The following is a 13,334-nucleotide window of genomic DNA, read 5'->3' on the forward strand; positions in this document are numbered from 1 at the left end:
TTTTTCAACACACGGAGATTTAGTTCCAATTTCCATTGGTAATACCGCCTCAGTACCATATGCCATTTTGTAGAGTGTTTGCCCTGTTGCAGCTTTTGAAGTGGCTCATAAGCTGCATAACACATTTGGGAGTTCATCGACCCAGTTTCTGTTGGCATCCATTAATCTTTTCTTGACACCTTGCAGAATTGCTTTATTTGTGATTTCGACTTGGTCGTTGGCCTATGGATATGCTACCGAAGCTGAGGTGTTGAACTTCAAGTTCTTCAAAAGCATTCTTCTAACTTTCTCCCGTGAATTGAGTTCCATTGTCAGTAATGATGATTCTAGGTACTCCAAACGGAACAATATATTTTCCATGAAGAACAAGATTACGTCTACTTCTCTAATTCGAGTTAGAGGCTTTGCCTCTACCCATTTGGTAAAGTAATCTACTGCAACGATGATGTATTGACACTTTTTGGAGCTTTTTGGTAGTGGTCCTACCAGGTCTATGCCCCATATATAGAATGGACAAGGTGTGGTGGTTGGGTTGAAGGGCACGGAGGGTCTGTGATTCTTTGAGTTATAGAGCTAGTAGGTCTTACATTGCCTCGTGTATTCTTCACAGTCCTGACATATCGCGGGCCAAAAAACACCATGTCTTATAATCTTTAGGGCCATGTTTTTTCCATCGAGGTGATCTCCACATATGCCCGAGTGGATTTCTTTCATGACTATTTGCGATTCATTTTTATTGATGCATTTGAGTAGTGGCTCGTCCAAGGCTCGCCTGAAGAGCTTATTGTCAATGATACAGTAATGTTTAGCTTTTATTTCTATCTTCCTCAACTGTTGTTTATCATTTTCTGTGAGATTTCCTTGAATAAACTTGATTATTGGAGTTCTCCAATCTTCTTATCTCAATATGTAGTTGATCTCATGGAGCTCTATTGATGGGTGTGATAACTCCGTGAAGTAGGTAGGGTATGTGACCTTCTGAATGTTTGTCGTAGCTAATTTAGAGAGGGCATCTGCCCACTGGTTCGTTGATCTACCAATGTTGCTTATGGTCCATGAAGTGAATGCTTGTAGGATTTTTAGAGTAACCTGCATGTATGTGGCCATTCTTTCATTGATTGCCTTGAATTCCCCTAAGACTTGCTTGACTACCAACTGAGAGTCACTGAATATGTCGATTACAGATGCTTCTAAACTATGAGCTAACTTATGGCCTGTTATCAGGCCTTCGTATTCAGCTTCGTTGTTGGCAGGAAATTTGAACTTCACCACATGTTTTACCACGAAGCCTTCTGGACTGGTGAGAACTATTCCTGCACCTCCTGCTTGCGATGTTGATGACCCGTCTGTGAAGAGTACCCAAGCTTTTTTTTCTGAACTAGTGATCATTTCCCCTGGTTCGAGGTTGGAGAAGGTACATTTTGTAATGAAGTCTGCCAATGTCTGAGACCTCATGGTCGTTCTTGGCTGAAACTCAAGGTAAAACTGGCTTAGTTCCACCGTCCATGATGCTAATCTACCTGTCATATCTGGTTTATGCAAGATTCTTCGTAGAGGTTGATTTGTCATAACTACTATCATCCGTCCTTGGAAATACTGTTTCAATTTTCTGCTAGCAATTACAAGTGCATATGCGAGTTTTTTGGTGTTAGAATAGCAAGTTTCTACATCCTTCAGTGTGTGGATCACGTAGTACACGGGCTTCTGATCTGAGTTTTCCTCTTTGATTAGCACTGCTGCCATTGTGAGATCAACTGCTGATAAATATAGCTTTAATGGTTCACATGATTCTGTCTTCTCCATTATTGGTGGTGAAGTGAGGAACTTTTTTATTTGTTACAAGCTTTCTTCGCATTCTTTCATCCATCTGAAGGGATTGCTTTTTGATGCTTGCTTTATAACTTCGTACATTGGGAGACACTTCTTTGATGATTGAGGTATGAAGCGTCTTAAGGCTGTGATGGAGCCTGCGAGGACTTGGAGCTCTTTGAGGCATTTTGGGGTTGTCATGTTTTGGATAGCTGATACTTGGTTGGGATCAGCTTCAATTTCTCTTTGGGTCAAGAGAAACCCCAGGAATCGACCTCCACTTAGAGCAAAAGAGCATTTTGCTGGATTCAACCTCATGTTGTGATTTATTACCCATTCGAATATCTCTTTTAGATCATTCACATGCGTTGATATGGCGGGTAACATTGTCACTATGTCATCCACGTAGACCTGAACATTTTTACCAATTTAAGGTCCGAAGACTGTGTCCATTGTCCTTTAAAAGGTGGCACCTGCATTTAGGAGTCTGAATGGTACTACTTTGTAAGCAAAGACGCCTTTATGAGTGATGAATACAGTGTCATCTTGGTCTTCTTCCGCTAATTTTATTTGATTATACCCGGAGAAGGCATCCATAAATGTCAACATTTTATTTCCTGTCATGGCATCGATGAGCTTATCGATATTGGGAAGTGGATAAAAGTCTTTGGGACAAGCTGTGTTAAGATCGGAGTAATCAATGCACATACGCCACTTGCCATTGCTCTTTTTGACCAGGACGGTGTTTGCGATCCATTTAGGGAACTGTACAGGCTTGATGAAGCCCACCTCGAGAAGTCTGTCCACTTCCTTTTCAAATGCCTCTTGTTTTTCTTTTTAAAAAATTCTCCTTTTTTGCTTTATAGCTTTGATTCCTGGCTTAAGGTTTTCGATGCAGGGCTATGTATGCCGGAATACCTGGAATTTCTTTTGGGGCCAGGCGAATATGTCTTTGAACTATTTGAGAAGAAGTACAAGAGATGCTCGAAGCTCTTGGAGATTTTTGTGTTTATTTTCACTATTTTGTCCAGTTCCTTATCATCTAGCGGTATGTCTTCCACCGGTTCAACATGATCATAAGTTGAAGGTTTTGGTAACTCGATGATGTCCCTGGGGTCAACTTTCACTATCTGATTAATTGAGGTTTCTATTGCGAGTTCTTTATTCGGAATTGCTGAGCTTATATAACATTGTCTCGAAGTCTTCTGATCACCGCTCATCTCCCTGACTCCAAAGTCTGTGATGAACTTCATTTTTAGATGAGGAGCGAAGATTATGGTTTTTAATGGTCCTAGAGTAGTTCTGCCAGTGATAGCATTGTAACTGGAGATTGCATTTATCGCATGGAATTTAGCCATTTGCCATGTCTGATATGGGGGAACCGTATAGTACAGGAAGGTCTATCACGCCTATTACCTTTATCTCATTGCCTATAAATCCATAAAGAGGTGCATCTCGGGCATCGTTTAGCTTCCTATCGCCAAGATCCATCCTTTTGAAAGCACTATAGTATAAGATATCCACAGAGCTGCCATTATCAACAAGAATCTTTTGCACTGTATTTGTTCCTACTTTTGTGGTAATTACCAACGCATCTTGGTGATCTTCAATGATTCTATCACCATAGTCCTCGTCTAAAAACAAGATGATTGGAGATGGGTTTCGCATTGGTTTCTTGGACTCAATTCTGTATACTTCTCTTGCATATGATTTTCTTGCCCAGTTAGAGTTTCTTCTTGCTGAATGTCCTCCAGATATGATATCAATGACCCTGTCTTGATCATACTGTTGTTGATGAGATGAGTCCTCCTTGATTACGAAGTGAGCGAGCTCTCCGCTTTGGACCTCATCTTCTATCATATTTTTTAACTAGTAACACCTTTTAGTTGTGTGCCCCATATCCTCATGAAAGTCACGGAATTTGGTGCTTGGAGGTCTGTTTGGATTCATGGGTCGTGGAGGTCGGTACCCTGGAGATGCTTTGAGGATGGACATAATATGAGTCTTGTTGATGCTGAGCTTTGTGAAGTCCCACTCTTCACGAGGTCTAGGAGGCCATATTCTCTATTTATTGGCAAAGTCTGTGTTGTTGGTAGTCCTTCTGAAATTTTCAGGGGCTTTTTATCTTGCTTACTCATGGTAGGTGATCTTATGGATGACTCTTTCTCACCTCTATGACCTCCTCTTCGGTAGTCATATTGTGATGAACATTCAGATGACCTGTTGCTCCTTTGCCTTGGAGACCTTGTTGCTTGTATGCTTCCTACTACTTCTTGTAGGGTTAACCTGTGGTAAAACAAGTTAATGGTTGCTTGGAGTGTTACGGGGCTTTTTTCAAAAAGTTCTTCACGCAATAAGTTGTGTCTACTTCTTTCAACCCCCGCTGTGAGATATGTTAGAGCCATATTTTCTATTAAGTCTGGAATTTGAATAGTCTCTGCTCAAAATCGATTGATGTATTCTCGATTCATTTGATCTTTGGCGAATATTTACGAGTGATGCTATCATTTTTCGTCCTTTCTTGTTCGTGGAGAACCTGGATTTAAATTTATTCTTCAAAGTGGTCCACGACTCTATTGACCTTGGAGGGAGATTATTATACCACATAAGAGCTGGGCCTTTAAAGCATGTTGAGAAGTATTGGCATTTTGCTGTATCTGAATGTCCATGGAAGGCCATTCGTCCATCAAAGAGGTGGATGAAGTCTGCGGGGTCCGTGGATCCCTCGAACTGTTCAATTGGCCGAACTTTGAGATCTCTATTTATTCTGGCCCTTTCAGTTCTTCGAGATAGAGGGCTCTCTGAGGAAGTTTCTATTTCACCTGAGTGTGTTCTTATGAAGTCTCTAACCAAAAGCACATCATCTTCAGCAAGATTTTTTACACCTCTATCTTCTTGATTGTCCTCCTCATCTGCAATTTCGTCATCCTCGTGCCTTCGCCTACGCCTTCGAGACGTCAGCGACCCCGTGGAGTCTTCTGTCCTTGTGTATTCGCTTCCCATAGAAGATCTCCATGATGATTCGCAGTCTTCAATTTGATATTCAGAGGAGACATGCCCCTCGGAAACCTCCAAGAGTTCCTTCTAGAGACGAGCTATTTCTCGTTTCTGTCTTACTTTCTCAAGTAGAATTCTACGTTCAATGTCTAGACGGCGTAACTCGTCATCAATCTCAACCTCCTTGGTGTTGATGTCATGCTTTGCAGAGTCTCTGTTTTGGCACTTTATTTTCTCTAGATGGAGCCGTGCATCACTTGTCAGCACCTGTTTGCCTTGTGGAGTGAGAACCCGAGCTCTTTTGTCTTCAGATCTATGTGACTCGAGCTGCAACGCATCATTGTTGTTTGTTTTTTTTACTTTCAGGAACAAACTCTTTGGAGTTAATGGAGCTTTGTTCTTCTCCATCTGTTTGGCACTATCGATTTCACGAGTGTTGAGATTTTTACTTGTGCTTTGCTGGTAATTAGCCAGTTTTGTTATGTGTGTACTATTTCTAGGAGGAGGTTAGAGCTCCTTCTAGCGCCATTGTTAAAGTATATTATTTTGGATCCTCTACGATGTATGTTTACAAGTCTATTTATAATATCTAAATGGGCCACTTAAGTGGGCTCTCTAATATGTGGGCCTAGGGCTAACAAATTTCATATCCATTTTATCTACTCATCTTTTTACTATGTTGTGTTATGTATACCTCAACAAACTAATCAATATATTCCTAAACTTTGCTAGCAAAGAAAAAACCAAATTACACTAAATACCCTCCCCTCCAAAAAAAATATACTACTCTATATCCATTTTGGTAAACATACATTCAGCTATGGATAGTCCAACTTTAAATGGGTTAACCAGCCGTTCTATTTTTACACTTTTTTGGGTTAAAAGATGGATAATCTGGTTTCATGGATAAAACCCATGTCTATTATTATCAAATCATATCAAATATTGTGCAACAAATTAACAAGATCAAGCCTGTCATTACTCCTCAATTTAAGTAAAATTCAAATTCAAATTACACTAATGCTTCAGTCAAGTGTAAACATAGAATACAAATTCAAATGTAGTCTTTTTTCATATCAATTAACAATACATCAGTTACAAGATTTGCAATTTTTGGATTATATTAACACAGTAACATCTTGCCATGATTGAAGATGGTAATCAATCCAACTACACAGAAACGGCGTAACAATGGTCCATTATCTCCTTTTTTTGCACAGAAAGGTAAGACTATCTTCGATTACCAAGTCATATTTGAATTATAATATTTGACATGGTTTATGGCATGATCTGTTGTAGGTTCTAGGAGAAAAAAAAAACCATTCAGTTGTTTACATTTTATATTGGTAAAGAAAACTCTTCTATTAATTCTACGGTTCCTGAGAAACAAAATCACAATGTTCAAGGATCTTCTGGTTTAGGTATGTGTTATGAATATTTGTTAAGCGTAGTAATATTAAATTATCTAATTCATGTTCTGTTTTTGTAGGTATTAAACGAAATCCTCTTGGCCAGTTGTCTCAGACATCTTCATCGAAAGGTTTGGGTATTGTCTTTTTGTTTTACTAGACTATAAATTTTTCAGCATTATTAACTAAATTTTCGTAGGCTTGGATGAACGCTTCTTGCATGCCAATAAGAATTATCAGTCACAAGATAAACTCGATGCATCAACTTTGATCTACCACTCTGGAACAACTCAATTAACAGGTTCACGAAAGGAAGGACATGTGAACCAGGAATCATCATCAGGTTGGTTGGACGATATGTTGTTTAAAATTTGTTAGCAAATTAATGATCTTCCTTGCATTTATAGGTCATAATAGATTCTCTCCTGAACCATTGTCTCCTTCTTCCGCGCCTAAAGGTCTGTAATTATTTAAACGTAGTAATGCAACTAACCTGAATTATTTCACAGATCAGTAATTAGGCATCAAACTAACAAAATATATTGAGCATATTTTCAGCTTCAAGGATAAAAACTCTACAGTCTTCTGAACAATCTAAATTTTGTGGAGAATTATTGTATCAACATTCATTTTCTGAGAATGCAGACCCCAATGTTTCAGTATCAAGTAAAAGTGGTAAATATAATACTCCATTGACTTACATTTTGTTTACCAACATATATCTTGCCCGTCCACGCATGTTTGACAAAATTCTTATGTTAGGTTTTATCCGTCATGCAACTAATCCTGCAGTTACTACTACACCGTCACAACGAAGGCTTAATTTATTTGATTTAACACCTCAGTCTGGATTGACGCACATAAACTCCTCAGCTAATCCATATAGTCCTAAATAATCAGCGTCTTCAGGTATAACTATTACTGTTCAATAACTTTAAAACTTTTGGATAGTTAGTAGTTGTACATTTAACTTTTTCAATCCATGTTTCTCAAGTTTTGCAGCAAAGTCCAGTAGCTCGAATATTACAAAATAGGCCAACGTTGGCTAAGAAACATAGTATGTTTGAGCTCCCTGCATCTAGGATAATACCAAGCAACAATACAAACTTAAATATGAAAGATCCAGTTTATTGTTGTAAGAATTTACGATCCCCGTCAAATTTACACACTAAAGATAAAAAGGCGCAGATTGATACTCGCATTACTGAAAACTCTGCCATGGCTAAGAAAAGAGAACAACGAAATACAGTATCAGTTACAATTCCAGAGACTGAGGATCTTGGTGTTCCACTACCAAGTCATTTCAATATTACTATATTGCTTATTTTATCTGTAGTTCTCTCATTGTTTTTAGATTGATATTATTAATTTTAAAAATTCCATGTAGACTGGTTTCCCGTAATGAAGGTTAGTTATGTCCAAATATTTTTATTTTTTAAAGGCATTTCTTTTAGCATGTTTTTTATTGTTTCGACAATTTTTCATTAAATGGGTATATAATTCAAAAGGAACATCTGCAAGTAGAGGAAATTTGATGGATGCTTTTAATGATGCAAGTGATGTACTACTGGAAGATATGCCAGAATATGAGCAATATGTAACTGGTAATGTCATATACATATATTGAATATTAAAGGATCATTTGGGAAACATCCATGAAAGATGAATGTTGATAATTTTACATCCTGAATGTATTTACAGATGATGAACTTGATACAAGTGAACGCAAAGGTGAAGATTTATCAAATTAGAATGATGAATATATAGATGAGCATTTAGGTATATGACATTTCACTTAATTCACCTATGCACTTTATATAAAGAAATTGATAATAACATGTCATAACCTTTTTAAATATTTTTCAGATTTTTGGAAAGGACACATGGATCTTGGACCACCATAAAAAATATGTGGAAAATGTAAAGCAAGGATGTGGAATGAAGAGAGGAACAGAAAATCAAATAAAAGCAGTTCACCTACATTCTCAATAGGCTGCAAGAATGGTCAGGTTGAACTTTCCAAAGAACGTTCTCCTCCTTTCCTCTACTATTTACTTTCTGGAGGTGAAAAGACCGCTTATTTTCTAAAAAATATAAGGACGTACAACTGCTTATTTCAATTTACCTCACTTAGAGGTAAAATAGATCGTAAAATCAACAATGGAGGAGGTCCGTAATGTTTTGAGCTGAATGGACAAAATTATCATTTGATTAGAAGTCTTAAACCAAAGGAAGGAAAATCGCCAAAGTTTGCTCAACTCTATGTGTATGACACTGAAAATGAAATCCAGAATCGGACGGACGTGGTCCCTGGATCTGATGGTCTTGATCCAGAGATAGTCGAAGGACTCTTAAAAATATTGTATGAGAATAATAAGCTCTATGAAGGATTCCGTTATGCACGTGATCACCTTAATATTTCGGACACAGATGATTTTAGTTTGATTCTGGTATTTTCAAAAGATTCATCCGGCAGAAAAAATCAGGTTGGACCATCCAATGAAGTAGCTGTGTTAATTATTGGTGACAGTGAGGATACATGTCCATTCAGAGACATTGTAGTTCAGACAAAGCAAAAATTTCTTAAGAGTGTTTATGAAACATGCAAGCACTTCATGTCTCTGCAGTATCCGTTACTTTTTCCGTATGGTGATGATGGATTCCATCTCAATATACCATTGAAGAGCAAGAAGCAGAATGTGCCTGGTGAACCGGTTAATGATCAACATCCTGACGAAGCCAGACACAGAACTATAGTCACAATAAGGGAAAACTATGCCTAAAAGCTTATGATAAGTCCTGATGAAGGTATTATCCGTTACTTTATAATTCATGTTAAATATTATTGTTTTTTATTTCATACGTTATATTATTAATGTTGTTTTAGGAATGAATCTACATCTTGGTGGTCGTGTTTGACAACAATTTATTGTCGATGCATTTGCTGCAGTAGAACAGTACAGATTGGACTGGATTAGAAACCCCCAAAGCACCATTCGTTCAGATTTGTACAGGTCTATTCGTGATTCCCTTACAAAAGGTGATACAAATCCTGGAAATATTGGTAAGAATGTCATATTACCAGCAACCCATACAGGTTCTCAACGGTACATGAACCAGTATTTCAAAGATTCTTTGGATATTTGTTGTACGATTGGACATCCATCATTATTCTTGACAATGACATGTAATACTCAATGGCCGGAAATTAAACAAATGATGGATTATCTTCCCGGAGTGGATGTAGCTAAGAAACCGGATGTGATAGCTAGAGTGTTTAAGCTAAAACTTGATCAATTCCTAGACCTTATAAAGAAAAAGAACTATTTCGGAAAATGCAATGGAGGTTAGGCACAATTTTTTAATTTCGCATGACACACACTAATTGTGTCTAAAAAATATAAATTATTAGTAGTCTTTTACACATTTAACATAATTGTTTTTATTTTTTTTATTTTTAATATCAGTTATGCATGTTATTGAGTTCCAAAAGCGTGGACTTCCTCATTGCTATATGTTAATATGGTTGCACCCGCAACCACAAAATGTGCAACAGATTGATGAATTGATATATGCCGAAATACCAGACAAAAATATGGATCATATCGGCTATAACGTAGTTCAAACGTATATGATACATAGATTTTCCTAAAATGAACATATTCATGAGCTTCTTTCAGTGACCTATAAATAAACCTCAAGCTTTCTTCTAATCTTTTGATTCTTTATATTTGCCTTATCTTCATTTCTTCCTGATTTCTTGTGTAGTCGTAATATTTTTAACCTGTCATGTTCTAGTATTGTTCTCGTGTTGAGTTATCACGTAAGTGTTCATACAGCTACGCAGTCTCACCAACACTTACCATGAATGGTTGCTTCTTCTTAACAGACTCTACACCTTTGACAGATTGGCATCTTTTGGTATACAATTTTCTCAGCATTGCCTTCTTTATTAGGGGGCCTTGAGAATTGCTTTCACTTATTCTATGCTTGCCCATATAACAACTTTATTCTTATATGGGCAAGCATAGAATAAGTGAAAGCAATTCTCAAGGCCCCCTAATAAAGAAGGCAATGCTGAGAAAATTGTATACCAAAAGATGCCAATCTGTCAAAGGTGTAGAGTCTGTTAAGAAGAAGCAACCATTCATGGTAAGTGTTGGTGAGACTGCGTAGCTGTATGAACACTTACGTGATAACTCAACACGAGAACAATACTAGAACATGACAGGTTAAAAATATTACGACTACACAAGAAATCAGGAAGAAATGAAGATAAGGCAAATATAAAGAATCAAAAGATTAGAAGAAAGCTTAGGTTTATTTATAGGTCACTGAAAGAAGCTCATGAATATGTTCATGCCTCATCTTCATTTCTCCGTGTATGGTGAAAGGAAAGTGTGGACGTCATTTTCCTAAAAAGTAAGTGCGCTTAAAATTTTTTTTGTCTTAAGCAAGGATTTTAAATTTTAATTGAATAATGCAATTTATCATATACGCAGAAACATGCATTGCTTAATTTAGACTTTTTTTTCTCTTCTTAAAGGTATACGCAAACACTTTCTTCGATGATTGTGGATTTCCTGTGTATCTTAGAAGGCGGACAGAAGCAAGTGTTTTGAAAAAAGGAGTTCATCTGGACAACCAGTATGTTGTATCATATAATAGAGATTTATTGTTGCGCTTTCATTTTCATATAAATCTAGAGGTTTGTAACTCTTCGCGATCTTTGAAATATCTTTTTAAATACTTCTTGAAAGGTCATGATACTGCTACAATGCTTCTTAGAAAGAAAAATACAAAAGATACACCGGATGAATCCACTATCAAGGCAAAGTCAATGGATGAGATCAAAAATTTCCTTATTGGTCATTATATATGTGCGTCGAAAGCAGCTTGGAGATTACTAGGTTTTAACATACACCATCATTTCTCTTCTGTTGAGCGCTTACCGGTACACATGGAAGATGAGAAAAGTGTTTCGTTTTAGCCACATGATGATCTTGGAGATGTTGCTGAAAGAGCCAAAATTCGATTTACCAAACTTGAAGGCTGGTTTGAAGCAAATAAAACTTTCCCAGAGGCAAGACAATACACTTATACTGAATTTCCAACATATTTTACTTGGAATGCAGACTTACATAAATGGAAATTTCGGCAACGTGGTCAGGTGTTTGGTCGATTATCAGACGTTCACTCGCATTCCAGTGAAACATTTTTTTGAGGATGTTACTCATGCATATAAAAGGTGCCACATCATACCAAGATCTCAAGACTGTCAAGAGAATTGTTTATAATTCTTTTCAAAAAGCGTATGACGCACTTGGACTTCTAAAGGACGATAGACAGTGGGATGTTTCTATGTCAAAAAATGCAGTTCATGTAATGCCACATCAAATTAGGTAGCTATTTGTGCATATATTATCAAACCATTAGGTTGCTGACCCTTTAAAACTATGGGAGAAACATTGGGAATCCATGTCTGAGGATATTCTGTTGATCAGAAGACGGATAACCAACAACAATGAACTACATCTTAATCAATCATACATTCAGAATTTTTTTTTGGTAGATATTTTCTAAATTGTTTGTAAGTTGAACAAACTTCATTTTAAAGGTATACCATACAATTAACCTATTATTTTTTTCATTAATTCCAATTTATAAATACATTGCAGAAATTGAAAAACTCTTTAACGATGTTGGAAAAAGTCTTAAAGATTACAAATCAATGCCTTTTCCTGATGACAGCTTTATGCATGAACTTGATAACAGATTATTGTCTGATGAACTTTCTTACAACAAGGAACTAGAGCATGAGGAACATGAAAAACTTTACCGCACACTTAATAAAGAGCAGCTTCATGCCTACGCTTCTATTATTGATAACGTTGAAAATAGCAAAAGAGGTGTTTTCTTTGTATACGGCAGTGGAGGATGTGGAAAAACTTTCCTGTGGAATACTATTTGCTGTAAACTATGTAGTGTTAAAAAGGTCATTCTTCTTATTGCCTCTTCCGGCATCGCAGCTACGCTGCTTCCCGAGGGAAGAACAACTCATTCAAGGATGAAGCTCGGTTGCTGGAATCAAGCATGGTATTGAAATTGGTGAATTGTTGAAGTAGGCCAGTTTGACTATATGGGATGAAGCTCCGATATAGCACTGACATGCTGCCAAAAATGTTGATCATAGTTTACGAGATACTATGACGTCATTGGATCCTGAAAGAGCCAGCCTACCATTTGGCGGTATAACTATTGTTTTTGGAGGAGACTTTCGACAAATCCTCCCCGAGATACCAAAAGCTTCAAGAGCCCAGATTGTGAGTGCTTCTAAATAGTTCAAAGATATGGGATCATTGTCGGGTATTCTTACTAGAAAAAAATATGTGTCTTTCCTCTGGGAAAACTAAACAAGAAAATACATGAAATTGCAGAATTTAGCAAGTGGGTACTTGATGTGGGTAATGGTACACTTCCTAATGTTAATCCAGATGATATAATCAGTGATTCGGAAGTAGTGATTCCGGATAAATTTCTGATTAGAGCAAGAGAGAACCCACTAAAGGCTGTTGTTGACGTAGTTTATCCCGATCTTGCAAAGAACATAAAAAATGTTGACTACTTGAGGGAAAGGTCAATTTTATTCCAATGAATGCCATTATGGGTTATATAAATTCATACATTCTTGATTAGGTTCCAGGAAATGAGCACTCATATTTTAGTCAAGATTCCTTGGTAGACAGTGAAGGTGAGAAAAATGATTTTGGTTATGCTTTTCCCATTGAATACTTGAATTCCATTAATCTGCCTTGCCTGCCAAAACATCATTTGAAAATTAAAGAAGGATGCATGATTATTCTCATGAGAAACCTCAATCAGATAATGGGACTTTTAATGGAACAAGAATGATTGTCAAAAGGTGTTTGCCCAATAGTATAGCATGTGATATACTTGCCGGTTCTCAAGTTGGAACAACTCACATTATCCCAAGGCTAGAAATGGAACCTTCAGATACTCGATGGCCATTTGAGTTCAAAAGAGTTCAATTTTCAGCCCAGTTGTGTTATGCTATGACGATTAATAAGAGTCATGGACAGTGACTTCACAAAGTTGGAC

General features: G+C 37.1%; 4 protein-coding genes across 4 annotated transcripts; 2 read left to right on the forward strand and 2 right to left on the reverse strand.

Annotated features, from left to right (window-relative positions):
* Positions 1-897: 897 nt before the first annotated feature.
* LOC141680207 (uncharacterized) lies at positions 898-1,803 on the reverse strand. The gene has a single exon (XM_074486497.1). It carries the CDS (start codon positions 1,801-1,803, stop codon positions 898-900), a length of 906 nt encoding a protein of 301 aa, XP_074342598.1.
* Positions 1,804-3,159: 1,356 nt separating this feature from the next.
* On the reverse strand, positions 3,160-3,669 carry LOC141680208 (uncharacterized). The gene has a single exon (XM_074486498.1). It carries the CDS (start codon positions 3,667-3,669, stop codon positions 3,160-3,162), a length of 510 nt encoding a protein of 169 aa, XP_074342599.1.
* Positions 3,670-8,146: 4,477 nt separating this feature from the next.
* On the forward strand, positions 8,147-11,205 carry LOC141680209 (uncharacterized). The gene is made up of 5 exons (XM_074486499.1): positions 8,147-8,316; positions 8,431-8,921; positions 9,166-9,561; positions 9,683-9,831; positions 10,762-11,205. Exons 1-5 carry the CDS (start codon positions 8,147-8,149, stop codon positions 11,203-11,205), a joined length of 1,650 nt encoding a protein of 549 aa, XP_074342600.1.
* A 155-nt stretch (positions 11,206-11,360) lies between these two features.
* On the forward strand, positions 11,361-13,127 carry LOC141680211 (uncharacterized). The gene is made up of 5 exons (XM_074486500.1): positions 11,361-11,385; positions 11,894-12,311; positions 12,409-12,464; positions 12,653-12,795; positions 12,912-13,127. The coding sequence occupies exons 1-5, from the start codon at positions 11,361-11,363 to the stop codon at positions 13,125-13,127; spliced, it is 858 nt and encodes a 285-aa protein (XP_074342601.1).
* The last annotated feature ends 207 nt before the right edge of the window (positions 13,128-13,334 follow it).

This window comes from Apium graveolens, chromosome 8 (assembly GCF_009905375.1).
Source record: "Apium graveolens cultivar Ventura chromosome 8, ASM990537v1, whole genome shotgun sequence".
NCBI classification, from domain to species: Eukaryota; Viridiplantae; Streptophyta; class Magnoliopsida; order Apiales; family Apiaceae; genus Apium; species Apium graveolens.

Excerpts from the sequence above, each read along its gene's own strand:
- LOC141680211 (XM_074486500.1), top strand. The coding sequence starts at position 11,361 with ATGGAAATTTCGGCAACGTGGTCAG. Across the intron at positions 12,312-12,408 it reads GGTTGCTGGAATCAAGCATG|TTTACGAGATACTATGACGT; the intron begins GTATTGAAATTG and ends TGTTGATCATAG. Across the intron at positions 12,796-12,911 it reads CACTAAAGGCTGTTGTTGAC|GTTCCAGGAAATGAGCACTC; the intron begins GTAGTTTATCCC and ends ATTCTTGATTAG.
- LOC141680209 (XM_074486499.1), top strand. The coding sequence starts at position 8,147 with ATGTGGAATGAAGAGAGGAACAGAAAATCAAATAAAAGCAGTTCACCT. Across the intron at positions 8,317-8,430 it reads TTTCTAAAAAATATAAGGAC|AAGTCTTAAACCAAAGGAAG; the intron begins GTACAACTGCTT and ends TCATTTGATTAG. Across the intron at positions 9,562-9,682 it reads TTTCGGAAAATGCAATGGAG|TTATGCATGTTATTGAGTTC; the intron begins GTTAGGCACAAT and ends TTTTAATATCAG.
- LOC141680207 (XM_074486497.1), bottom strand. The coding sequence starts at position 1,803 with ATGGAGAAGACAGAATCATGTGAACCATTAAAGCTATATTTATCAGCA.
- LOC141680208 (XM_074486498.1), bottom strand. The coding sequence starts at position 3,669 with ATGATAGAAGATGAGGTCCAAAGCGGAGAGCTCGCTCACTTCGTAATC.